The sequence below is a fragment of the Lathamus discolor genome, chromosome 6, assembly GCF_037157495.1.
Source record: "Lathamus discolor isolate bLatDis1 chromosome 6, bLatDis1.hap1, whole genome shotgun sequence".
NCBI classification, from domain to species: domain Eukaryota; kingdom Metazoa; phylum Chordata; class Aves; order Psittaciformes; family Psittacidae; genus Lathamus; species Lathamus discolor.
Genome location: NC_088889.1, coordinates 9,434,326 through 9,461,687, shown reverse-complemented (window position 1 = coordinate 9,461,687; position 27,362 = coordinate 9,434,326). Strand labels below are relative to the sequence as shown.

Genomic DNA, 27,362 nt, shown 5'->3' with positions numbered 1-27,362 from the left:
CATTGTAAGCTAGGAGTGCGAGCAGTGGCTGAGGAACAGGAGTTAATCATTACTGCTGCACCTCCCTTTTCTGTCATGCTTCTGCAGGCAGTCACCTTCATGCAAGTTACAACACCATCAGGTCTACATCACTAACAGAAAGCACCACGATAACCAGTGCAGGACAATCCTACCTGCTGCATTGATCCATCTCCTTTGTGGATAGTCACCTACGTCTGAACTTTGGTGAAGGCCTATCCAAGCTTATCCAGCCCTGTAACCTGTCCCAGGGCCTCAAAGGGTGTCTGACACCCATCAGCATCCCCACCACCCTCCCACCGCCCCAGCATCCTGCTGCCTGGGCAGGATGGACCTTGCCTGGGCCCTGCTGCCTTCACAAGGCCAAGCATACAGAACATGGCTCCAGCCAGGCCCTGAAGGGACACTCATGGTTTACGAAATCACGTTTTATTACAGCTCTGTAACACTGCTCTGTAATAAACAACTATAGGCCCAGCACGCCTCAGAAATAAGGTAACAGACTGCCCAAGCCCAGCCCTGCCAGAGCTTCAGGTTGAGCAGGGACGGACAAAGCTGCCTCACAGAGCTGCAGTCCCCATGCAGATGGGCCAAGGGCTCATGGCTGAGGACAGCACAGCCTCACCCATGCCAAGCAACAAGAGGAAGAGGCATCTTCAGCTGCTGTTCACCCGAACAGCTCCAGGCATCATCCCAACAGAAACCGGACACCTGGACACCAATGGGCTTTTTCCTTCAGGAGAAAAGCAACTCTGCGAGGAATTCCTTCAGAAACGTCATCCCTGTTTTAGCACAGCTCAGGGTGGGAGATGTGTAAGTACAAGAGCTCAGCTGGCACGCCCTCAGTCATGCGGAGGGAAGCAGAAGGGAGCAGAGGGCCTGCAGCAGTGCTGCCACCCGAGCTCTGCACAGACATGACCAGAGGGGTGAGAGATGGGCTTCTGCTGTTTGCAGGATAAGCCATGAGAGGCAGCACCTGAAGGGAACCAGGACACAGCTGGACAGATACAGATTACGAAGGAGGCTGCTGCTGTGGTGCTGTTTGCAGTGTACGGGATAACCGGAGCTCCGGTCCCCAGGACTCTGCTGTGCTGCAGCGCTGCTGCTGAGAGGCTGCTCCTGTCCTCAGAAGAAACCCAACATTTGCTTGGTTGACTTGGAGGCAGAAGGGCAGTGTAGCCACAGGCCTGGGCTCTGAGGCACGGCTTTGTGTGCATGCTGGCAGGCCAGGGTGCAGTGTGGAAGCAGCAGGGTCTGAGCCCCTTGTGCACTCAGAGCGATAGCCCCAGGCAGAAGGGCTGGAGGAGGAAGGGGAGAAAGAGCAGCCCCTGCAGAGGGGTCTCCACACAGCAGGGACAGGCGGTGCAAGAGCCCCAGTGGTTCCTGCCAAACTGCCCGTCCCTCCCCGCACAGACCCAGCTTCTGCTCTTGCTGCTGCAACGGCCTTCAGTGCTTCGGGCACTAAATCCACCTGCAAAGCTGTGACCCTCCTGTAAGCACACTTGCTAGTGGCAACAATCAATAACGAGTCTTGATCACACCATGTTGTGGGTGCCCCATCCCTGCAGTGTTCAGGGCCAGGCCGGACGGGGCTTGGAGCAACCTGCTCTAGTGGAAGGTGTCCCTGCTCATGGCAGGGGGTTGGAACTGCACGGGCTTTACGGTCCCTTCCAACCCAAACCATTCCGTGTTTTCAGGCTGCAGAAGGTCCATAGGAAGGGCAGGGGTCATCAGTTACACAGCCCCCATTAAAACACATTATGCTGCTCCGGTAACCAGTGAGCTTTTGTCACACATTCATTCTCCCATTTAGTGTTTTATGTTGACTGGATCCAGCACAGTTCAAAAACAAACTCCGGCCCCTTTACTGTGACTGCTGATAACACCGGGGTTGTTTTACATCTTTTTCCCTAGTAATAAATCACAGATGACTCGAACCTGAAGCCCAGGGATCAAAAACCCGTTTCCCAGCTCCTTTTGCACCTCAGCGGTGTGATCTATTTTACATCCTTGCAATGGAGCCTGTTGCTAACACAGGCTGTGCAGACCCACAGCAGCCTGCAGGCCTTGCACAGCCCGGAGCCCCTTCGGTTGTCACAGCAGGCTTGGCCATAGAGGAACAGGGCAGGAAGAGCGGAGCAGCCGGGCACACTGCTCCATCCAGCTGTTGTGTAAGGAGTTAATCACAGGCGAAAGCCACTGCAAACAGCACAGAGCTCATGGTGGTGTGCCTGGTTTTAGCTGCTCTTTGATTGCCTGGGTGCAGGCGAGGCCCAGGGCGCTGCGAGGCCTGGGCACCATGGCCTGTTGCACAGGGGAACTACAGAGGCTCTGGGGCCTCCAGAGAGGAAGCCAGAACACACAGGGCAGAGCCGGTCTCCTCCTCGCTGGAGCCGGTCCCAGACGGATGGCACAGCAGAGCAAGCCCCGCTCCTCCAGCACTGTAGCTGTGTCTGTGGGCAGGTGGGCACAGCTGCACTTCACCCCCTTCACCCCACAGCGATCCTGGTCCAGCCGCTGCCACAGTCATGCTGAGGAGCAAAGGCAATGATGGCAGCTGGTTATAAACTCACCTCCAGGTTCCTCACCTTTGTTTCCTTCTGCTTTTCACTGGAGAGCCAGGGCCAACAGCCGTAACCCCGAAGAACAACAGCCCTGTACCTGCACAGTCCTACACACAGACACCCCTCAGCAGAGCAGGATGAACCAGGTAAGGGAACAGCGTTAAAGCAAGGAGAGGTCCTTGACTATGCTTTATCCCACAGGAACCCTGCTGCTAGCAAGGGGCTGTCAGAGGGCGGCTGTGCTGGCATGGGGAGGGCAGGGGCACCACGTACAACTGGCACATTTGTTGCTGGTTATGGATTTTGCGTTGCGCTGACAGACTCCAATGTGGCCTTTAATCAGTTATTGCAAAGGCTCCTTGTACCTTTCCAGAGTCAGCTCGGTTTACTTGTACCATCACCTGCATATCTAAGAGCACAGTGAATGTGCTGAAGACAGAAGTCCCAGCATCCAGGATCATCAGGGGACTCTTGGTCAATTCTTTCCATTGCAAGCCTGACTGGATACACCTTACAGTTAATGTTCCTTTGGATTCCAAGAAGTATCTTTACCCCTTAAGATAAAGAGTCATGGGATGAGGCCTTGCTGAAGGATTTCATCAGAGGTTATAAAAGATACATTCCCCAACTGTATGACCAATTCTTACCTATTCTGCCCTGTGAGATCTGATCTTCCTCTTTATTTGTTTAATACAGCCCAAACCCAAACCATTCAGTGTGTCATCTTCCATTTACTGGATATGGAAGCAATAAGCAGTGACTGGTCACAGGCATTTAGTCCATTTCTACTAAGAAGGCATCTCCTCTGACCCTTCACTTGGAGGCAGATCTTCAGCCGTGCTCCCACAAAGACAAAAGCTGTGTGGTACCACTTCACTAGAGGATACAGGTACAAAGGATTAACCTAACACATTGAGGGTGGGCAACTGGAAAGTGATTTTACACAGGCTTAATCTTCAGCTGTTGGGGTTATTTTTATACCACTGGCTTCCTGCTTAAGATGCACTTTGGTAAAAATAAAGCCCCTTCAGTAGTTCTTCTGTATTTAACAAGTCAAAATCCCTTTTACCACCAGTAGCATTTCCTGTGTGCTGCTCAAGGCTGAAGAAAGAAATTGCAGAGTTGTCCCATAACTTGAACCAAACCCCACAGGTCTGCATGGCCCAAACTCCTCAGAGCACACACACGTGTGTCATCTGCTCAGGTCCAATGTCCCGTGTCACCAATGTCATTGCTGCTCCCTCCCCCTCCCCAAAATAAACTTCCCAAGCCAGTTTCTAGTTGACCTCAATTGGTTTATTTTAGTTGTACACTTTGTCCCTCACAAACAGTTAAAGAGTCCTTTACCGTTAGATTTCTACAAAAATATCCATTTTTCAAAAGCAGAAAAAGAGGGAAAGATATATTTTAATATATAAAAGGAAAAAAAAGCTAAATCTGACATTATATTCTTAAAAACATTCCAGTCTATTTACATATGTGTAAAAAACCAAAGAAAATCTCCAGGTCTCTTGGTCTAGTGAGAACGTGCGCCTTGCAGGGGTTTCCTTTGTTCTCCTGACAGTAAAATCTTTTTGTTACTTGTCGTATTCCTGTATTATTGCCTCAAAAGACAGCATATATAAGTTTTAAAAGGTTTGTTCCAAACCAATGGGAGCTTGAGGGAAGAGCGAAGAAAAGAAGAGAGTCAGCATTTAAATTCATAGCACAACATTAAGCTGCAGATATGAGGCAGTGGAGAAAGGAGAGCAAATGCTGTGAGCATTTCGAACATGTGTTGTTGACTGGTAGAACCCATCACAGGTCCTTCTTGGAACTGCACCAGCTACCACCTTTTGCAGCCAAATTTGGGGTCTGTTCTTAGTTAATTTAGTCATCGTGTTCAGGGACTGGAAGTTTCTCCTGTCATCGTTACACAGTGTATCTTCATTGCAGTAGAACTCCCTACTGCCTGGTGTCAAACAGTAGATACAGGCAGGGATTCTCCACTACCTTGATGAACAAAACACCAAAGGACAGCACTCATTTTAGATAATGCAGAAAGGTCAGTGACAAGGAACTGGGAATCACAGCACAGTTCTGGTTGCTGTTTCACACAGAGGAAGAATGAAATCTATTGGCAAAACAAACTGCCACAGGTAAAAAATAAGCAAATTCAGCCTATTGGAAACACTCAGAACCAGCTTCCCCGGTAAATGAACCGAAGCCTGATGTGGTGCTACTGAACTAATTGAGTTACTCCAGCTTCCCACTGGTTTAAAATAAGGTTAAAATTCTTAAATAATAAGCAATGTATGGCTAAATATTTACATCGTAAATTCACTTTTCTAAGGCATTCAGTGACACCTGTAAGACCCTGCTTGACTCTCATGCTCGTATGCTCTTTGCCAAATCACTAATACGGGACTTGTGGCAAATATTAAAATAGCAAATACGTAAAAGGCAATACAGAGTTACACATAATGCTTTAAAACACACCATTTAGAATAACCAGGTGAAGAATCTTTTTTTATGCAGGGTCTGGAGTTAGCTTTACACACATCAAGCTTGAAGGGTTTCTCTCCTCTGCAGCATAATATAAAAGCATAAGAAAGTAAGGAAGCACCCAAAGTAGGTGTATCCCTCATGGATCTAAGGGAGACACAACCAGAAGATGCAGCTTACTGAACAGGGCGTATGGATGCCCTGCATACAAACGCTGCTCCCTAACTGTGGAAGAACACTGCTCTCAGTACGTGGAAAGATGAAATTCCTGCATCACCGAAGATGGGGAATGGCAGGGGAAAAATACCAGCTGGAACAGCAAAACAGGGGATAACGTTCCTATACATAAAGCAAAACACACACCAAGCTCTGTATCACTTTCATGGCAACGTTTTTTACCTTTCTGGAGCAGTAAAGAAGCCCCTCAAGTGCACCCGAACTCCTATTTACAAACTGGATAGGAAAAGGTTGTGTATACACTCATTAACAAATCATCTCTCCTAGGCTGAAAAGTTCATTTGTCAAGAAAACTATTGAAAACAAAAACTGTGTACAAAAATATAAATACCTTTACAGTCTGTAGGCCCTTCCCATCCAGCAGCTGAATAGTGAAGAGCATCTATAGGTTATTGATTAAGCAGTGGCAGAGAGGAATAAAAAATACATCTTGCGATTCAATACTGCCCTATTTCCCTGGTAATGAGCATTTTTGTTGACTTTTATTTTTTGCTATACACAGCTTGTGCAAATGCAGTGAGAAACCTCTGAGTACCTTTCCTGAATTTATAAAGGAATGGAAGGTTTGGAAAGATATACACATATTTTCATATATACATTCACATATACACCTCGCTCATTTACGCTGGGCTACTACAGCCCAGAAAGCATCCTGTATTTTCATGAAGCAACACTTCCTATGATCATTCCTAGCCACCTTTTGAAGACCAGAGGAAAGAAAACAAGATCTGGGAAAGCACTCATGTTACTTCAGCAGTGCCTTTAAGGATGCAGCAATTAGGGTGCCCAAGTTTCTTTCTACTCTCTGTAATTTTTCCTTCCAGATGCCTTAAGCATCCAGGGAGGGAGAATCTGTCTAGGGGCAGGAGGCCTAAGTAAGGGTGTGTGGGTTTTTAGTAGTTTCATTAGAGTCCTACTTTTAATTACAGCGGGAAATATCCTTTCCTTCCCCATGTAGTGAGAGTTGTTTATGAAAATCTTCTGTGCATAAACTCCTAAAACGAGTCTCTGCCAGAGAACTAGCTAGCACCATGGAACAAAAACTGTACACTTCAACCTCTCAGACTTCCTTCCGCTGCTCCAGGTAACAGGTTTGAGAGTAACCGCAATCTCATTTCTGCACATTCATCATATTCTGCAAACACTAACACCAGCAAATGTGAACAATCCCATTTCTGCATAGATCATTTGCCTGGTACAAAACCAAGTAACCAAGATTTTATCCCCCACAGGACAGCTATCTCCATACTTGCGGGGGGAGAAAACTTTAACTCAGTCCTTTAACAAACTATTTTGTGAAGGACCCAATTCTGGAAGGATTACCATGTGCCCAGCAATGGTTATAAATCATCTTTGCTTTGTGTGAAGGGGAAAGAGAACACGCAGAATACAACAGTGAGGTAACAATATGCCAACATGCTTTAGGTTTCATAGCACTTAGTTCTCAGTTTGGGGCCTGCCCTCAGTTGAGCAGAGTGCTAATGGCAGGCAGAAAACGAAGTGTTGCAAACGTGGGAGGCTGCCGAACTCCGACCCTGGATCACGTTGCTCCACATCTCCATTCCAGTCTCTGATAAAAAAAATACGCATTTATTTGCCTGCTGAATTTGAAGGCAAGGTCCCAGTAGTGTTCAGTTTCTTAACCACAGGAGCTAACGCGGGCATCACTTTGTTATCCTGTCCTTCTTGAACAGCTGCAGGTAACGAAGATTTCACCCCAATGGGTGCCAGTTTTGCAACCACAGGTGCCAGTAAGGGCATCACCTTATTACTCTGCCCTTCTGAGTCCACTGGCAGACTTGCCACTTTTAAACCAAGTGGTGCCAGCTTGGGCATGGGCCTCCACAAAGCGTCAGCATTACCAGCTTCTGGATTAGTTTTCATCTGCAAAACTGGTGGAGTCACATTAGTGGTCTCCACCAAGGCTGTTACAGTTTTGTCATTCCCACCACTGGTTACGGCCAGATTGGGAAGTGGATCCTTCATTTCAGCACCTATTACTATCTTTAAAACATCTGCTTCAGATGAAGGCTCCCCAGAGTTCTTGTCCCCATCAGTGAGGTCATCGTCTTCCAGGTGCAGCAGGAGAGGGCTTATAGAGCCACCACCCTCTGGAACTTCAGCAAGGTCCTTAAAACTGCCTCCCAAATGGCCAAACTGGAAGGAAGACCCACCTGCAGTGGTGAGATCACCAGATGTTCCCCGACGGGCTTCTGCATCTTCATGAGAGAAGTCAGAGTTCAGAGTGCTGGGTAGTTCTGACATCGCTGAAGCATCATCGTTCAGCTGCTGATTGAGAAAGGCAATCTCATTGAGCAGCGATGTGAGCGTTTCATCTGTGTCATCGCCCTCCTCGATGCTGCTCAGTAACTCACTTGCATCCAGTTCTGCTTCCTCCATTGCAGACGCTACTTTCCTCAGTTCCATTTCTATCCTGGAATCTTTGATCTGCAGCTTGCGGAATGGCAGTTCTTTAGGTTTTAACCTTTCCCCTCCAGGATCACCTTCTTTCCTCCTCGCTTGGCTCCCTACAAACTCGCCAAGGCAGAGCTTTTTGCTGAAGGACTCAGGAGGTTCCTTTGTACATGATACATTTCGGAGCTGGGGAAAGCCATCTTTATTTTCCAAGAAAACTTTCGTGGGACCTGTGGTATTTCTTCCATCTCCACCACTGTCACCAGGACACAGTTTAGCTTTTTCTTCTGAAAGGATGCTGTCACTCTTCTTACTTTCCACAGATGCTACAACTGATTTCTCTGAAGCCTGAGCACCCACAGCTGCTGTTGTATTAAAGTTGTTGTTGCTGTTCAGGTTCAGACCCATGCTTACCTCAGCAGCCAGTGATGTTACATTAACAATCTTTGGCATCATGAACGAATCGTCACTTTCTGCAAAGCCAAACAAAGCAGCATCCATCAGGAGCCATACTAACTGCAAGATCATAGAATAGTTAGGGTTGGAAAGGACCATCAGTTCCAACCCCCCTGCCATGGGCAGGGACACCTCACACTAAACCATGTCACCCAAGGCTCTGTCCAACCTGGCCTTAAACACCGCCAGGGATGGAGCATTTACCACTTCTTTGGGCAACCCATTCCAGTGCCTCACCACCCTTATGGTAAAGAACTTCCTCCTTATATCCAATTTAAACTTCCCCTGTTTAAGTTTTAACCCGTTACCCCTTGTCCTGTTACTACAGTCGCTAATGAAGAGTCCCTCCCCAGCATCCCTATAGCCCCCCTTCAGACACTGGAAGGCTGCTATGAAGTCTCCACGCAGCCTTCTCTTCTCCAGGCTGAAAAGCCCCAACTTTCTCAGCCTGTCTTCATACGGGAGGTGCTCCAGTCCCCTGATCATCCTCGTGGCCTCCTCTGGACTTGTTCCAGCAGTTCCATGTCCTTTTTATGTTGAGGACACCAGAACTGCACACAATGCTCCAGGTGAGGTCTCACAAGAGCAGAGTAGAGGGGCAGGATCACCTCCTTCGACCTGCTGGTCACGCTCCTTTTGATGCAGCCCAGGATACGGTTGGCTTTCTGGGCTGTGAGCGCACACTGAAGCCGGCTCATGTTCATTTTCTCATTGACCAATACCCCCAAGTCCTTCTCTGCAGGGCCGCTCTGAATCTCTTCTCCGCCCAACCTGTAGCTGTGCCTGGGATTGCTCCGACCCACGTGTAGGACCTTGCACTTGTTGTGGTTGAACTTCATAAGGTTGGCATCAGCCCACCTCACAAGCGTGTCAAGGTCCCTCTGGATGGCATCCCTTCCCTCCAGCATATCAACCGGACCACACAGCTTGGTGTCATTGGCAAACTTGCTGAGGGCGCACTCAATCCCACTGTCCCTGTCACAGACTAAGATGTTGATCAAGACTGGTCCCAACACCAGTCCCTGAGGGACACCACTCATTACCAGTCTCCAGCCAGACACTGAGATAACACCTAAGTATTAATTGCTCACTTTCAGGTCTTCCTAAAGCAAGCTGCTATACGCAATTTAAACTGCTTATACAGTTTTGGTCAAGGAAAGCCTTAAAACACTAATAGCTCTACTTTCAACTGGCAGAACAAGAGCAAGTTCCGCAGCTTACCCCATGTACAGCACTCACAGAAACATCTCTCCAAGGGGCAGCAGAACTGGCTGGACATGGGAATGGGATGTGCCAGAACAGGAAGATGGATTTAACTGGCAAACAGGCCCACCACTACTTGGCACTGCGGCTTCCTTACATCACAGACGTAGTCAAGTCCCTACTTAGTCTGATTTCACTGAGGGCAAGGAAGCTCAGGGAGGTGGAGGAAAATAACAAAAAGCTCTCATCTATAATCCCCTCGAGGCCCCTCCAAGCTGTTCAAGACATTTAATAGCGATTTTCTTGGAATACCCAGACAATGACACCTACCATTACTTCCTTGTGAGAAAACAATTTACCTTCACCTTTGCATGGCTAAAGTTCCCTGCATGTGAGCAAAAAGATGCATGAAAAAAGCCTACCTGAATGGGGCTCTGTAGCTGATACTACGGCTGAGGGCACTGGGTTTCCAGCAACAGTTGACAGTGTAATAGGAATGGTAGAGTTAGTTAGGATTCCTTTTACTTGGACAGGAACAGTTGATCCTGGTAGCTGAATCATCACAGAAGCAATACCTTATCCAAGAAAGGGGAACAGGGGTGAGGTGGAAACAAGAGCCTTTCAGACACTCAGTTAAGCCTGGAAAATAAGAGCCTTGCACTTCTAGACAAGAGTTTACACTGTAACATCCTCTGAAAGTGGTAAAAAGTAGAAATATAGATTGGTTAGATGACTAAGACATCTTCCCCTAGGTATCCCTAGTCTGGAAATAGTGAATATCTAACAGATTTTACTTACCTGTTGATAACTGATAGCTTGACATAATTACATCCAATATCTTATTAGAGTCAGGTTCTACCTCAATTAAGTTGTGAATAAAACCCCCGAAAATTAAAGCAAAAATCTAACAACCTGTTACTTTTTAAACTGCTGTGCATACCTAAGAACAGCATTATATCGATTTTCATCAACATGTTCTCATGTGATCATACCTGGCTGTGCGGTCACGGCAGTAGTGACAGCTCGAGGCTTTAATTCAGCTTGCAACAGAGTGGAAGGAACGGCTGCTACCTGCCCTGGTACCAGTGGGCTCTTCAGTGTAAGCACCTGCCCCTGTGGAGTCATCACCAGGCTTGCAGCAGTTAGTGTGAGAGAGGATGAGGTGTCTTCTAAAAAAGAGACATGTAAATTGGTTAATCCGTTCTGGCACAGCACCCTCAACGGCAAATGATACCTGTGACCTGGAGTTTAGTACAGCTGTGGAAGGAACTCCAGCTAGAAGGTTTACAAACCCCAGATATCCAAATTCTGATGCCAAACTTCCCCAGGACTGAACAAAAATAAGGCCTTGTAAACCAGAACGATCAGTTGTTTGTAATAGCTTGAGACCACTTAAATAAGGTATATTTAGTATTACCAAAATAAGAAACACTACCAGATCCTTACAGAGTATTATAGTTGTACTACCATGGAAGTTTGTATTTCTGCCATCCTTTTGTTCCTTCCTACATTTATCCTAGAATGGTTTGGGTCAGAAAGGACCTTAAAGCTCACAGTTCCAACCCCCTGCCATGGGCAGGGACACCTTTCACTAGACCAGGTTGCTCCAAGCCCCATCCAACCTGACCTTGGAACATTTCCCATCATTCCAAAACTCAAAGTCACATTCAGCTAAAGACCTCGGTAGTGCTGGTTTCATCCTTGCTGAAAACAAATGGTTTCTAACACCTACTGGATGGACACTTCCTGGTCCTGTGCTCAACTGTGCTTCAAGAATGAAGCTGCCTGCACAAGCAGCCTAGCATCCTCACCTCCCATGGGCGCTGCTTCAGTATGTGTCTCCCCTTTATGTGAAACACGCATCACTTTTAGCCCACCTGTGGCACGGACTCCTTTCCTGGCAAGTATCAAGGGCTTGCCTCTTCTATTTGTCATAGCCACTTCAGGAAGCTCTCTGGAGGGAGCTGAAGTTTCTTCTTGCTGTGTGCTAGCAGTTGAGGTTACAGCAGATTCCTCTGGCTCAACTTGTTTCTTTTTTTGTGCTTCTACTGCTTTTTGTTTGGCATAGATGTATTCTAGCTTCTTCAGGACAACCTCTTCAGTCTTCCCTACAGGAAAATTATCAAAGAGTCAACCTAACTTCAAACTCTCTTTCCAATACTGAAGAGCTGAAGGCAGAACTAAATATCTATTGACACCATTCAGCTACAGAACATAGTAAGCACCACCCCCACCAAATAAACAGCATACTTACTAACAGAGGGAAGCAATTACATATTTATTCCCACTTTTTATTTCTTCAGGAACATCCACGCATTTCAGAACTTATCTGCAACTTTGATGAGCAGAAACCAGCCTGGACAGGCAACAGCTCTTGCTGAGCAAGTATCATTTGAAAGTATCCACAGCTGTGAAAAAATCTCATATCTCTTCTACTGATTATTGTATGACCACCAGACAAAACATTACGTTTACTTGGTATGAAACCTCTTGGACTAATGGACCCTGCTACTCAAATGACATTTAGAGGTAAACTCACATACGGTTTACCATTAGCACGAAAACTGTAACCTTGAACAACCACAAGGATTTTATACACAATCTGTTCTCTGCAGATGCACTCAATTTTATACAATTAACGTTCAAGAGACAATATTGGCTTGTTTACTACTTAGTATTTATGTCCTATGTCCTGGGTTCAGCATGGTCTCTCTTCAATTAAGTCTATAGTTAACTAACTTCTCGAGAGAGGTTTTTTTCCTCAACAGCTCTGAGGTATTTCACTAGGAATGCAAAAGAGCAGAAAACTACTTTGTGAAGTTATCTGCTTTCATTCCCTGCCCAAAAGGCCCATCATACATTTCTGGATTAAGATGAGGGTTCACCTAAACATTTTTATTAAGAGTACCTCAAATATACATGAGTTGATTCACACAGATATACGAGATTTAAGTATCTTTCATTTCTAATTTACAGGTCTTACTCCCAGGCAGTAAGAAGATTGGAAGAATAATTTACTGCTTTGCTTGTTCGCATACATTTTGGCTCTGGCTGAACACATGTCACAGCTTTCCTGTACCTTCAAATGAGACACAAAGACAATAAATACACCACAGTTTTGTCTTGAATGAGTAGTAGCTCAGCATATACTGCACTTCCATGGACAAAGCTGTCTTCTTCTAGACACTATTAACACTAGTTCTCAGAAGAGGAGTACAAGGATAGTTATTTGCACAGTAGTCAAATGTTCTGGTGCTGAGCAAAGACAGCTGCGTACGTTTGTGAAGCACTGAGCAGAATGACAGTGACAGAATGAAGTGACTTCCCCACACACACTTAAGCATAACCAATGCACAGGAGCCCAGTCCTGTGGCTGGTGGTACAGAGATCATGCTACTTCCTTGAGGCATAAAGGAAAACAAAAGCAGTTCTTATCAGCCTGTTGAGTGTATCCCTGAGTCAGAGCTTTGGCGTCAAGAGTCTAAATTTTAAGTGAACTAATGACTCACCTGGATCCACTAAGGATCCCTCCATTCACTCCTACTATTAGAAGCCTTTTTTCATTATTCCAACTAGTCTATGTCCAAAACCAGTCTCACCTGAAAGCTTGGATACTTTTCGAATCAAAACATCTTGTTTGCGCATCAGTAAGTTCTTCTGTCCAATAAATTTATCTGCCTGATCAGTCAATCCTTGGATTTCTTCATAGGCCTAGAAGAGCGCAAGGGAACTGATTTATAAACCAATGATACCCAAAATAATAGAATCATTTTCCTTCCCAGAAACCTTTACAAAATTGATGTAGACATTTTCATCATCTTGAGAAACTAGGGCTCAGAGAAAGTACGTGAGGTACCATGGAATGCCAGCTTTTCCTAAATCCAAGTTTGAAAGCGATAAACATCTTGCTCATCCTTCCTCCAAAATACATCTAAAGAAAAACAACTCACAATTTCAAGGTGCAGCTGATAAGCATAATTATATACCTACAGCTTATATTTTGTTTCCTGTCATTTACATCTTTACAATGAAGTTTTTAATGTCAATATAATACTTAATGAAATGCTATCTTCTTCAGCATTAAAACGGGAGGACTTTGATGTATTTCAGAATTGCCCGATATACACAGTAAACCACTGAGCAATTAGGACAAAACCTTCCATGGTTAAATTCACAAAGACTACAAGGAGAGGGCTAATCTGAAAAAATGTGTCTGTGTCATCAGGTTAAGCTTTCAGGGATACAGAGGCTTTCAGCTACTGTTTTATTCTAGAGTCCTGTAAAGTGACAGAAGTTCTCTATTCACAGAATTACTGGGACTCACTCAAGGATTTCATATTAGCTTAATTACCCTGTCTGTATTAAACTCCTCCTTACTTACGCTTCAGCATACTTACTTGCTTAAGAATGTAGCATTTGGAGACCTTGGGCAGGTTGTGTAAGCCCAGAGCTCTCTTCAGCTTCTCAAAGAGATCTCTCATTTCGTTACGTCGCCGGCGTTCGTTTGCTGTGTGCGTCTGGCGGTAATGAGCAAAGGCTTCTGCCACTGTCTTCAGTTTCCTGTTCCAGAGTTGATGTTTCTGCTGGAGAAGTAACCGTATTGACCAGTTTAAATGAAAAAGCTAATGTTATGGCAAGCAGTGTTCAAATGCATGCCCGATATACAAGATTTATACAGACGCCTGAAGATTTCATGTCATGCTATTCTGCTGTTACATCTCCATGAAATTTCAGTGTCAGAAGCACACGCAATAAGCATGAAATGCTGACCAACAAAAAAATGACCAACATAATCACATCAACCCTAAAGGAAAAGGTCATGAGCAGTTCCTCCTATTCACAAGCTTTTACTGTTTGCAATACAAGGCTGCTTAGGTAAATCATAGGATTACAGCAAAATCACACATGTTTTGAGCCGAATCTTTCTTGTTTGCTTGTCAAGAAAGAGTAAAGAATGAAGCAATCTCATCAAATATAGGAGGCCTGAATTCTTCCCTGGAGTTAAACTAATTTGATTTCTGTTTTGTTTCAGTGGGCCAAGAGACATCGTAAGTAAGAATGTGAAAGATGACATTGAAACTTATCAGACATCTACCAAGAAACAGGAAGTGTCAAAGACAGGCTTTGATTTTGAATTTGCTTAAGTTTCCAAAAATGCTGACAGGCAATAAGCATAATTACTAATCTCTACAGATCTGAAGGTTTGTTATTTCATCATTAATCTTACAGGGCATTAGGTTTCTTTCACGGAAGGGCCTCATGCCATAAATTCAAGGGCAGGGAGAAGAATACATGGAGAAGGTGAAGCAGGCAGAGCATCATAGAACCCATCTCCATCTCAGGCAAAAGCATACATACCAGTCTGCTCTAAGGTATAAGACGTACACCAGGCCCACCCCACCACAACAGGTAGCTCTAGATCTGACATCAAGTACATCACAGATAATCACCATGGACAGTTAGTGCAACTGGCTTCAAAGCCACCCAAAAATACAGCATAAGCTTCAGAAAGACTGCAGGGAGTTCTGGTTTGAAAGGATTCTGCCTAGATACATATTATTTAAACTACCAATACCAGAAATCCTTTTGCCCAGTACTGAGTCTATGTAACTACATGCTGTCTTCTTCAACACATGAAAGTAATTTCTCACTTGTTCACTGTTTTAAGTGCGCTGTAAAAATTATTTATGCCAAGAACACAAAAACTAAGCAAACGTACTAATAAATGAAAGGCAGATATTCCTCCCATTCATAAAGCTGTGCCTCAAACCCACTGTTTCCAACAGCAGTCCTTCTTCTTTAATGAGATTTGGACTGAGCCCTTGCTCCACCCCCATACACATTTGTTTTCTTGTATTTAATCATAATTTGCGGCTAATCATAAGTTAAGGCTGCTCAGCCTGGAGAAGGGAAGGCTGCGTGGAGACCTCATAGCAGCCTTCCAGTATCTGAAAGGGGCCTATAGCGATGCTGGGGAGGGACTCTTCATTAGGGACTGTAGTGACAGGACAAGGTTGTAATGGGTTCAAACTTAAACAGGGGAAGTTTAGATTGGATATAAGAAAGAAGTTCTTTACCGTAAGGGTGGTGAGGCACTGGAATGGGTTGCCCAGGGAGGTTGTGAATGCTCCATCCCTGGCAGTGTTCAAGGCCAGGTTGGACAGAGCTTTGGGTGGCATGGTTTAGTGTGGGCTGTCCCTGCCCAAGGCAGGGGGGTTGGAACTGGATGATCTTAAGGTCCTTTCCAACCCAAACCATTCTATGATTCTATGATTTATGGAAGGTAGATAAACTGCGTTAAAGAGTTGCACTTGAGATGAAAGTTTATCTTTACAATGGAGGTGTGATACCAAAAGGAAAGAGGAGAGCAAACATATACCTTCGAAGGATTTTCTGATAATTTTTCATCCGAAGAACTACGAGCATGGTATCTGGAAGAAAGGTAAAAAGTTTTTCCCAGCACTACTCATCTCATGCACTCTATCCTCATTAACCACATTCCAACAGCTTAGATTTGCTCATTATCATCCCTTGAAATTAACCCTTCCTTGTGTAACGACATAAGTAGGATACAGTTGAGCTTCCTAAAGAAAGTAAACTCTGTCTCCAGTGTCATCATCCTGAAAGCTCTGAAATTAACCCGTAGTGCAAAAAGACAAACTGTTTCACTAAATGCCAAAGAGAATAAAGTCAGCCTGTGACTGTCAGCTGCAGAAAGTACTGCTTTTTAAAATGGCTCTTTCTTAAAAAGAACAGGCAACAGAGGTTCAATACAAATGGCACAGCAATCCCTCCCCCACCAAGAGCAACCAACCAAACCCCTCACATTTCTTACTATCCTAATATATAACAACAGCTTCCTCATATCTCCAGCGCTTCAGGAAAAGAAAGAACAATACACATTTGAAACACTTATATTTACAAAACACGACATCTGTTTCTCACTGAAAGATCTTCACAATTTATAGTAAAGTTGCTATGTAAGGTGAAGGATAAAAAACCAGGAACGATGTGGGATGTATGTATCATCACCCAATGGATTTTTCAGTTTCTAAAAACAAAAAGTCTTCAAACAGAAAGAACTGAAGATGCAACATTCCCCATCCTTTTGTTTGGTGCAACTGAGCAACAGCCACGACCATCCTTGCATACCTCAAGTAAGCCATGTTTTTACTTTGAACCTTATCATTATAAATGTGATGGCAGCAACAGTAACAAGCAAGCAAAAAAAAAAACCCCAGAACAACAACAAAAAAAAGCCAAGCTACCCAACCATGGCAGACTGTATGTGCATAAGAAAATACTGTCTTTGCTGGGGCAACAGCCCCAAAGACAAAGCTTTCACTTACAGGATGAGAGATTAAGCCAGTGACTGCTCCTGCCTAAAAATAACAAGTCCACCAGCAAAATAAACAAAGCTTGTAAAATCACATTTAAAGCAAAGATGACCCCACTCATAATGCAGCTTGCAGGAAGTGGCAATTCACTCATAATAAATGTACATTACAAATACACATCCCCATAAACAAATTAATTAGAGGGGAGGGCAAAGAAAAAAAAAGGCCAAAGATACCTTGAATCTACTCTTAGTTCTGACAGCCCCATCCTCACAGACACTGGGAAGCACCAGCGCTCGAGAAGGTCTGCCACAAGTCTTGCTTTACCTTACCATCACATTAAACCTGTTGCTTAATGGGTTCATTCAATGCCAGCTCACCCATCAAATACAAAACTTTAGTGCTCTCCAAGGATGCTTACTTCTGTTGGGAAGGTTGGATATTAGCAGCTGTGGCCTTCAGACGGGCAATGTTAATCTTCTCTGAAAGCTCCTCCACGGTCTCAATGTCCACCTGCTCGTCATCCTCACTGTATTCACGCGCTTCCTGGAACAGGTTTTGTTTCGTTTTTTAAAATGAGTATCTACTTAGCAATAGAGCTCAGGCCAAAACAGTTTCACTTCAGTCTCAGAAAGAGAGTACATTAGAACATTAAGAAGCATTAAAAAAAGTCAACATCTCCAGCTACACTGGCCAATAAACAGTGCCAGCAGGTGGTTATCATAACTGTCACCTCCAGGAATTCCTCCCGCTAGCAACTCTGCACAATGAACTTCAGTAAGGGCAAAACCCATCTCTCTCTTTACGCTTTTACTATGGCTTAGCTAAAAAGCTTTCACAGGGCAGAGCTTTCCTGCCTCCATTTTCAAATAAGATTAAACTTCTTTGTAAAACCCCACTACTGCAGACTCTTGCTAACTCACATTCTTTCTGACATGAGTTGGGATAGTTATCACCTTGATAATGGTCTTTCATACTTAAGACAGCAACAGTCAGACATCATACAGCCAGGTTGCTTGGGGTCACACAGTTAACTGCTTACATGCTGTATGATTTTGGCTTTTTCCAAAACACTGCCCAATCATTATTTTCAATACGTATGATATCACCTTTTCCCAGTGTTTGCCTGACCAAGAAAACTGACTACCATATGTGAAGACAGAGATAGAGAACAACTGCAGTGCTGTAGCAACTACAAGAGTTAAATATCAACCTTGTAGCCATTTGTAGGTGCTCCCTCCCCTGCATTTTTTGTTGCAACAAGCCTTACTCAACCAATTTTTTGCATTACAGCTTTTAATGGAAGGTGGTTTTCTTATTATAACTTTGGTCTGCTTACAGAATGCAGAACTCTTTCTCCTCCTTAAGTAAGAAAACGCAATTATTACTTCCATTCTGTTTCACCCAGTTCCCTGAACTAACACAATCTTCTCCTATTCTTCTCTTCTGTTTCAAATACTTACCTGAGATTGATGTAAACAGTGAATCACAAAAAACACTAAGTGCAGAACAGGAACACAAGTAACATGCAGTGCTAGATCAATAAGTGGCCACTAGATCAACAAGTGGCCTCTAACAAATGCTTTTCATGGTACTGATTATTTAAAGTTATCTGCAACTTGCACTGATGTTTTACCAAACTCTGATTAGAAAGAAGAAAGTCTTGCACTTACTCAGCTGACCACAGATCAGGCTACATACAGCACTATAACAAAACCAAACAAAAGCAACCTAAATTGCCACACAGGTGTAACTAAGGAGTAGTTAAGGATACACATTTCCAAACACCAGTCATGAAGTGCACACCTGTGAAGTCTGTAGCTATGTTAAAGGGACCAAACACTACATCCTAGCTGGTAATTTCCTTTTTTATAGAGAAGCAGGTTCTTTAATGTTTGAGATAGTATTTGGTGTCTTCATACTGACTAAACACAACCTTTTCTTAACCAGAAAAAAGATAAAAACACAGCTCCGAACCCCACAACCTGCTGCAGGGTTATCTAAACCCTAAAGAATACCACAAGAAATGCCACCACCTTCGTTACTGACATCACAGAGTAGCCACCACTGTGAATCATGATGTGAATCAGTATTTTTTAAAGCTTGTGTAGTAAATGCATCATCTCCCATGGCTGTGTGATCAGGACTACGGAAAACTGAAAACAGAATCTGTGTGAAAAATAAGGCAAGTTTGCCCTCCTTTTGCTACACTGGGAATATAACCTTTGTAAAATACTGCAAACATACACTTTGCAGCAATGCAGCCTTTACTGAAGTATATAGTGAGTGTATTGCACATCTATATATATGAAAAATGGCATACATATAAAAGTGTGTGTATACAGTACATATATTTTAGTGTCTACATACATACACACATATGCAATACTGCCTGTAGAATCTTACAGTCTTTTAAGAAGAATCAAACCATGCAGCATCCTCCCCGCATAAAAAGACTATCAAATATTCCCAAGTCTTCCATCACCTTCCATTCCTGTCATGAGGCATCCTACGGTGTGTTGCTAGTATAGATTCTGGGTAGAACATGGTATAAACTGCTAAACTACTCACTTGCTGACACCTCTTCCTGTACTATGAAGTATCAAGATATTACTGCTGAAACAAAGGGAAGCGATGCTCAGGTTACCAGTTATAGCTGCGAGATCTGAACAGAGAAGCATTCTCACCTGTGCAAGTTGCTATGCACACTCCCGTGTTACTTCTCTGCATGTAAAAAGTCATGTCTTTTGAAAAAGAAAGAAAAGAGCAAGGAGAGTGATGAGCAATTACTACACTTAGAGATCAATCTCTCTCACTTTGAAGTATCTTTCAAAGGTAATTTTAACACATGCTACCTTTAAAGACACCATTCTTCCCTGCTCAGGAAAGCAGCTCTGATCTCAGTAAGTTCTGTATTTGGCAAGGAGGTAAGTAAGTTATTGTACTACTACTAACTTCAGGGGTTTCTTGCAGCTTTCCTTCAGAGCAGCTATGAATCTGGGTTATGCCATGACAGTTCTTGTTATAAGGAGCAGCACGGAGGTAAACCAAATTCTCATCTGACTTTGAAAGTGTGGTACTGGCACTGTTAGGAACTTAAGGAAGTACTGTTTCTTTGTGCACAAAAGCCCATAAAATCCTTATTTGTTTCATCTTGTAAGTATGCTCTCACAAAGACTCGTTAACACTAGGACCAGGTAGAGCACAGAGAACACGAACTGTCTTAACCAAGGAAGCAGTGCATCACTTTGAACTTGATATGCTGGTCAGGAGCTCCCCAAAAGACCAGGAGAATGAAAGCCATGAGACACCAAGTCCCTGGGACCATGGTGAGGTCCAACCACATGCTGCTTGCAGCATAGATCCAGAATACATACGCACAAGGGCTACTGAGATTCTGAGTTAAGACTACATTGCATTTCAACGTAGGTATCATGTTATACATACACAACAGCTCTCAAACACTGCCTGTGAACAGTACGTAGCTTTTTCATGGCTGTCAAGTGGCTCTATATACTCACAGAAACTTAAGAAATCCAAGTTCTATTTGGATGTAAAATCTCACTCTAAGAATATCTCCTACGCAAACAGACAGCAATTTTTCAACAACTCTTCACATCTGCATTACTTGCTAGAGACTTTGTCAAGATCCAGTTTTAATGAACAGGAACAACTTTTTGGATGCTTTTTTTAAGGAGTCATTTTGTTCTTAAGACAACAGATGCACCCAAGTTGTCTTTAAGTCAATTCTGCAGCTTCCCCATTGAAAAGCAGAGGCTTGACCCATTTGCACAAAGTCACAGAAAGGCAGGAAAATCAAACACGCAACCGGAGATTCCCAAGTCTTTTTCAGAAGTCTTTTCTAGATACTTTTTTGGAAGTCTTTAATTGCTATGCCACGGATCACAGAACAAACTAGAGGATGTACCAGAAGACCCAGAGTGCTAAAATTCCAAGAATTCCTCAGCTGAGAAGAACATAATCTTCAATGTGAAATTAAAGTCTACTAACTGGTAAGAGTGGAGGGAGGGCAAAGCAAAAGAGAAGTTGGAAGATATCAAAACTGCACCATCTCCCCAGACACAGCCCTTCTACTGAGCTACAACAGCTGATGTGAGAAGGAAAAGCATCATAAAGCCAGAGGGGGGGAAAGAACTTGCTGAAAACAAACTAATATTCAAAGATACTATTTAAGTTACAGACCTACCAAATAGATACATGCCATTACATTGAAAATATTACATGTGCAAGAGGTACGGCGTTAATGTAATTTTACCAGGACACATTTTTATTACAACATGGCTGTATTTCATTATACACAAAGCACTTCGTGTCTGCTCCCCTGGGTCATCCATAAATCCTCCTTGATACTGAAAGCCTCCTGATATTTTCTCTACCTTTTCCATTTTATACAGTATCATTGCTGTGTTCTAAATGCAGGAGATGCGTACTGCTTTTCTTCAGCGGGCACGACTGCTGTCTAAACTACATTTAGACATCATTACACTGCAGGGAAGGAGGATGTGCAGGGTAGCTCAAAAGATGCTACAATTCAAAGAGTGAGGGGAAAAAACCCCTCAAGAAATGTGCTTGCTGTATAAACACTATCATGGTAAAGCTGCCGAGTGCTGACAAGTTACACTGTGCTAATCAAAGGGTTGATAATAATTACCCAGCTAGAGCTGTTCTCATGGTGGAACTTTCTGCATGTTCTCATACCAGATAAATGGTCTTCAGAACCTGAGATGTGCCAGCTTTTTAATGAAACACATGGAAAAAATAGAAAATGGGGAAAAGGAAGAAAGTGAAAAACCCCTCTCCCCTGCCCATCAGGAACTTCACATCTTGAACTTCAAAAATCCTGAATGTGAATATATGGAAAACAAAACATCTAACTTCTGTCATTCTTACATCTAACAACAAAGGGAAAAATGCTTCAGGATGGTCTCTTTCCTGAGTTCCTAACAACAGGGAAAATATCACAATTGCAAAGACCATCAGAAGTGAAGTTCTGCCACAAGAACAGCTATTCCTACACACGTTCTGACAACCTGTCATAGGCTGAACTCTGTTCATAGCCCAGCATGACTCCTTGTCAGGGCGCAAAGCTTCTAAGATGCTTGTGGACGGAAGTCCTACCTTTCTAGCATCTGTCTCTCCATAGGTCCTGTAGTTATAAAGCTTCTAAATGCCTCTGAGCTTCTGAGAGTAAAAATTACCTTGAGGAACGGGGACACAAGAGGAGCAATCCCACACTACAACAGAAGTTCCAAGGCTGCTTCAGAAAGGTCAGCACTTTTCCCTCTCTGCATTTCAACACCTTTTTCTAAGCACTCTCCTCTCACTGTCATCTGTCTGTTCCTGGCAGCCTACACCCTTATTGCTAGTTCCTAAAAAGCAAACTGCCTGGTGGCAAAGGGTCCTTGGTGACAAGGAGTAATAGGTGACAAAGGATGCTGTAAAGATATTTCCAAAGCAAATGCCTCATTTCTGGATCTGCCTTCTACGCTACAGTGTCTGCAGACTTCACATATGGTCAGTCAGTTCCTAAAGCTCAAAACATGCAAAAGGTTGTTAGAACTTCAGTTGTCCACAAAATGTTACTTGCCGGTTTTATTCAACTTACAATGATGTAATAATCCATGATAGTTCCTTATCATTCTCATGTTCAGCTCAGAAAAAGAACTGAAAACCACATTTTAATAACACGTAAAATTAACTTGCCAGACACAGAAGCTGTGTTTAGACTAGTAACTTAAATGGGACCATGGGGCTCTATCTGTACCATTAAAATACTAGAACACTCCCTGGCATGTTTTTGGCTTAAGCCAAAAAGAATTAATGAGAACAATTCACAGACACAGTGTGTGACTTAGCCCAGGCTAAACAGTCATTCTCAACAGGAATTCTGTGTGCAATCACCATGCTTTGGAGATCAAGAGTTTAACATCACATCCCAGACCATGGCACGCGGATTTGTTCAGACAACAAGTCTTGATATTGATTAGTTTGCTTAACAAGGTATCTCAGAAGGTTTTACTTGTATCACCAAACCCACAACGATCAATATTCCTAAGCTTCTCTTGATGCACTTCAGGGTAGGAAATACAAAAGAACAAGAGACCATCTAAGGAAGCTTCTCTCTTTTCATTGAGTAGAGGAGATATCTACAAGAGTCTCATAAATCAAGCACACAAAGTCAGCACAAGGTAAGAAGGTAATCTGAAGATCATTGATACGCAAAATTAAGAACAGTAAAGTCATTACTGCAATGAGAACCAACGCGGGCAAATGTACTAAAAAGCAGACACAAATAGCTTCTACACGTAGGTAGAAAGTGACTCTCAATGGGGTTTTCAATGGGTATTCCCTGAGCAACTAAACCCAGTCCATATTCCAAACTAGTACTGAAAAGAGCTGTCATTAGTACTGCCACTAAACAGAAGTATTCTTGGACATACATGTACACTTCGCTCTATGTTTTCACTAGCTTAATGAAACAGATAAACTTCCTCTAGTAGTCTGTTCACATCTGATTGACTTCAGCCAGTCTGACAAACAATACCAGTGCAGCCTGATTGCAAGCACTATGCTGATAAAAGAGTACATCCCTAGTGAAAAATAACAGACTTCCATACTTAGATTTAAAACTGAATTCTCCTTAGGCACTGACATGCTAACTTTATGTGCAGGCAGCACAGACTAACAAACAAAGAACTCACCCAAACTCCAGACACGTTTTTACAGCACCCTGAAATCTCATTCCTCAGCTTTACTGCTCTAGAACCAAAGCCAGCTTACTCATGTCTGTGTGAGCTGATGGCAAACACGTACCCTTACATGGCTTACCAAACCGTACTAGTCAAAACCTGTACAGGGAGTTTCTCCCAAAACAACCATTTCTTGTCATCTCTATTTTTTCACTTCATTACCCTTTTGCAGCACAAAAGAACACAACAACGCTGATAACAGGCTACTCTGTGACCTAGACATTAGACTAGACTACCTTGTACAGAAAGCTTATCTAGCATCAGGCACAAATTAACCACGGTTCTCAAAACTTGATGATCACTCTGCTGAAGATACTGAAGGACACAGGAGTTACCAAACCATCACTGTCTGACTAAAGACAAGACAGTGACAGCTCAGTTTTCAGCCTGAAAGAACTTTAAAGTTACATCTGCTTTCAGTTTCCTCACCTTTGTGCAGCTGAGACGCTATCATCTTGCCTCAGAATAGCAAGCTGCAATATCAACTGATTAGTCAGTTTTTCTGGAAATTAAATAGGTTCTCTATGAGCCCAAGTTCCTGCCTTAACAGAGTTAATCTGGATACGGTTAGAAGAAAAAGAAGTCTAATTTGGTTTTCAACTGTGAGAGGACGACATTAAGAGAGCTACAAGAACTATATACTTTCAAAGCCCTGAATACGCTAACATAATCTCTTCTTTCTTTGTACGTCAATTCTTCTCCAGTTTAATCTCTTCCCACTTTTATCTCACCCCAAGAAAGCACTATGTTATTTCCTACAGCTACTTGACTGACTGACAAAACCACAACTTCATAAATTTTAAGTAACAATGCACTTTTTTTTGATGTATCACATATAGTTATCTCAAAAGCACATCAAGGAGTTACATGTGCGATTTCCTTTTAATTTCTAGGTGGAATTTGATGGACATTCTATGAGCATCAAAGTCTAAACATACTTTAACTATACTTAAACACAATGTTTTACTCTCATTTTGTGACTTCCAAAGCAATTTGCTTTCTATCGCATATGGAATGACAGCTTCCAAGCACTACTTGAATGTATCTCTAAATGTCAAGAGGAATTTAAGGACAGATTCAAACATTCCTTCGTGAATTCTAACTAAAGGCTATAAAGATGAAGTGGAAGGAAGCAGCTTAAACTAACAGAAACACTAGACGGGCTACTACATTTTAGGATTTAAAGTCATGTTACAAGGAACCAAGCTGCTTCAGTAAATAAACATGCAATGGTTCTGTTACAGCTTGCTCGATAGAACTCCTTTTATCTGAAAACCAGATGATTTCTACAAGGCCACTACAATGCTACCTGTAATAAAAGCATACGACTAAGAAGAAACAGAAGACATTTCCACATGGAACCCTGATCCAGACTTTCTAAAGAAACTGAAGTCCAGAACAAAAAGATCACACTGGGTCTTCCAAATCCATGGCTTGTGACACGTTAGTTGGTCAATTCAAATATATAAATGACCTTCAGAAATAGTGAAATGCTTACCACTTTCTCAACATCTATTTCCTCTTCACTTGGGAAGTCAGAAGCACCATCCAGCATCTCATCAGCCGAATCATCCGTTTTTTCATCCTCTTCATCATCATCATCTTCTTCCTCTTCCATACCATCAGCAGTGATACCAAGAGTGGGCATTTTGGGATGCCGAAGTTCCTGTGTCTTCTCTTCTGGTGTCAGGAAGTCACTTTTCTCAGAGGTATCAGCTTTGTTATCCACCTCACTTTTATTTTCTAAAGGTGGTACAATGCTGGATATTTTGCTCCAAGAACTGTTGACATGTGTTACAATATCATGACCCGTTTTCAGTTCTTCCTGAGAATCAAAAGGGGCTTGTTCTTTGTTGCTACTGCCTCCTTGCCCAGCAACATTTGCTTTGCCTTCCTTGGTACTGACTGTATGCTCTTCTTCTGAAGCATCATCCTGCTCTTTTGCAGAACTGGTATCACATTTACTCCCTGATTTCTCCTCTACACTTTCTGCTTCTGCAGAGTCCCTGTTGTCCTTCCTTTCCATATCTGGCTCCACAGCATCACCCTGGCATTCTTCTTTGTCCTGAGACGGTTCAGTCTCATTCTGTTCCTTGTTCTCCAGCTGTGTAGCTTGCTCCTGTTGACTCTGTGACTGCTCAGAACTTGCCTTGTCCTCTTTCATCTGTGTGCATCCATCTCCTTCCTCCTCTTTTACTGGTTTCTCTTCCTGTTCAGAACATGTTTGTTCATTCACATGGTTCTTCAACTGTGCGCTCTCCTGATTCTCAAGACTCTGTTGATGTGCATTATCCAGAGGAGCAGCTAGAGACTGATCTGATGACCCACAAACAGCTTCAGAATTAGTTGAGAAAGCCTTCACTACAGTTTCAGAAGTGAGAGAGTCCTCTTTTTCCTCAAAAGCCTCTTTTTCTTCCTCATCATTTGGCTTCTCGCTGATGTACGAGTGGTCAGATGATATGACATCTGTGGAAACATCTTGCTGAGAAGAAGTGCTATCATCACAAGAACTCTCTAGCACCTTTGAGTCCTTCTCCACCACCTCTAATGCAGTGGAATTTCTATCAGGTGCAACTGTGCCAGATGCTGTCTCTTCAACATTATTTGACTGGTTAATTGACAACTCATTTTCTTCTTGTTTCCTATCAGACACTGTGAACTCAGACTCCACAGCGTCATCTGAGCGCGAAGCCTTCTCATTCTCCTTCTGCTGAGCAACATCCGGCTCCTCTTTCTTGCATATTTTCCTGTAATTCTTCTTCAACTGAAGAGATGCAAAATGGTTCAGAATGGAGTTTGGCACAGTCTTCTGTCCTGGGAGCTGAAGTAAAGCAAAACTACCGGATTGTAAAGGTATGAGATTAGCAGTGGTAGCTGGCAGACCACCTGAGCTGCAGGGTATTTTAGATTCAGAGGCTGTCTGATTTGTCACACTGCCAGCAGTAGGAGCGATCCTCAGAGTCAGGGTGCCTGCCTGTGACACAAAACTTGGTACTGAAGGAAGTAGAGAAGATGCTTGCGTAGCTAGGTTAGACGTAGGGGATAACTTGGGTATTGCAGTTTGTGCAGCTGAGTTTGGGGCAGGAGAAGTGGAAGACACAGAGGAAGTGGGAGATGCAGGTGACTCAGGAGGCTTAGAAGGTGCAGGTAACCGAATTCCTACAACAGAGCCTGTGAAGAAAACAAAACATCAACTAATATTTCCTCAAAGCATTTTTTACTTCCTTTTAGTTTTAGTATTGATGCTGTATTAGAAGCAGACAGTATTCTCAGGGATGAAAGAGCTGGTACTGCACAGACATATAAACCGCTTCATTTTCAGACGGAACATCCCAGTAAAATACATGAGGTGGCTACTCTAAAATGAAGAGATTCAATGGTAAGCTCTAGCATGAAGTTTTCTAATCAAAAAAGGCATTACATTTAGGTAGTTGTCTGCATTCCCATTTACTGAAAAACAGGAAAATGAAGATAAGAAAAAAATCCACAAACACCACAGCTCTATCTCCCCTCCCTGCCAATACTTCCACAAAGAAAAACCTTGACAAGATGACACAATTATACCTTTTTCCTTACTGAATTCTTCTGTGGCATTTCAGAACTCCATAAAACATGAACAAAAATACCACCACTGGCAATTAGTTTCTCTTGTACAGCCAAAGCCCCAAACCAGAAAGGAAGTCAACGAACGTTATGACTGATTCTTTCACACACTCCATGTTCAAACCTCAACTAAGGCACAGGATTACTCCCAACCCCATTTTGTCCTGTACTATGCTTGCTCTCACCTCTCTGTTTTCAGCACCACTTGGCCTCCCTCTCCTCAAGATGCTTCTTTATAAACTGTGCACTACAATCAGCTGAAAATCAAACTTATC

At 43.3% G+C, this 27,362-nt stretch overlaps 1 protein-coding gene across 7 annotated transcripts in view; it reads right to left on the bottom strand.

Annotated features, from left to right (window-relative positions):
• Positions 1–3,856: 3,856 nt before the first annotated feature.
• Positions 3,857–27,362, bottom strand: part of MGA (MAX dimerization protein MGA) — a 63,221-nt gene continuing 39,715 nt past the window's right edge. For 6 of the 7 annotated variants that reach the window (XM_065686868.1, XM_065686867.1, XM_065686870.1 and 3 more), the window contains 9 exons: positions 24,983–26,655; positions 17,136–17,260; positions 15,757–15,808; positions 13,775–13,960; positions 12,977–13,088; positions 11,255–11,485; positions 10,370–10,546; positions 9,800–9,952; positions 3,857–8,191 (listed from right to left, as the gene is read on the bottom strand). In XM_065686868.1, the coding sequence (XP_065542940.1) occupies positions 6,894–8,191; positions 9,800–9,952; positions 10,370–10,546; positions 11,255–11,485; positions 12,977–13,088; positions 13,775–13,960; positions 15,757–15,808; positions 17,136–17,260; positions 24,983–26,655 (4,007 nt within the window). In that variant the 3' untranslated portion in view covers positions 3,857–6,893. The remainder of the gene's footprint in view (positions 8,192–9,799; positions 9,953–10,369; positions 10,547–11,254; positions 11,486–12,976; positions 13,089–13,774; positions 13,961–15,756; positions 15,809–17,135; positions 17,261–24,982; positions 26,656–27,362) is intronic. The other variant, XM_065686871.1, reaches the window with a different exon arrangement.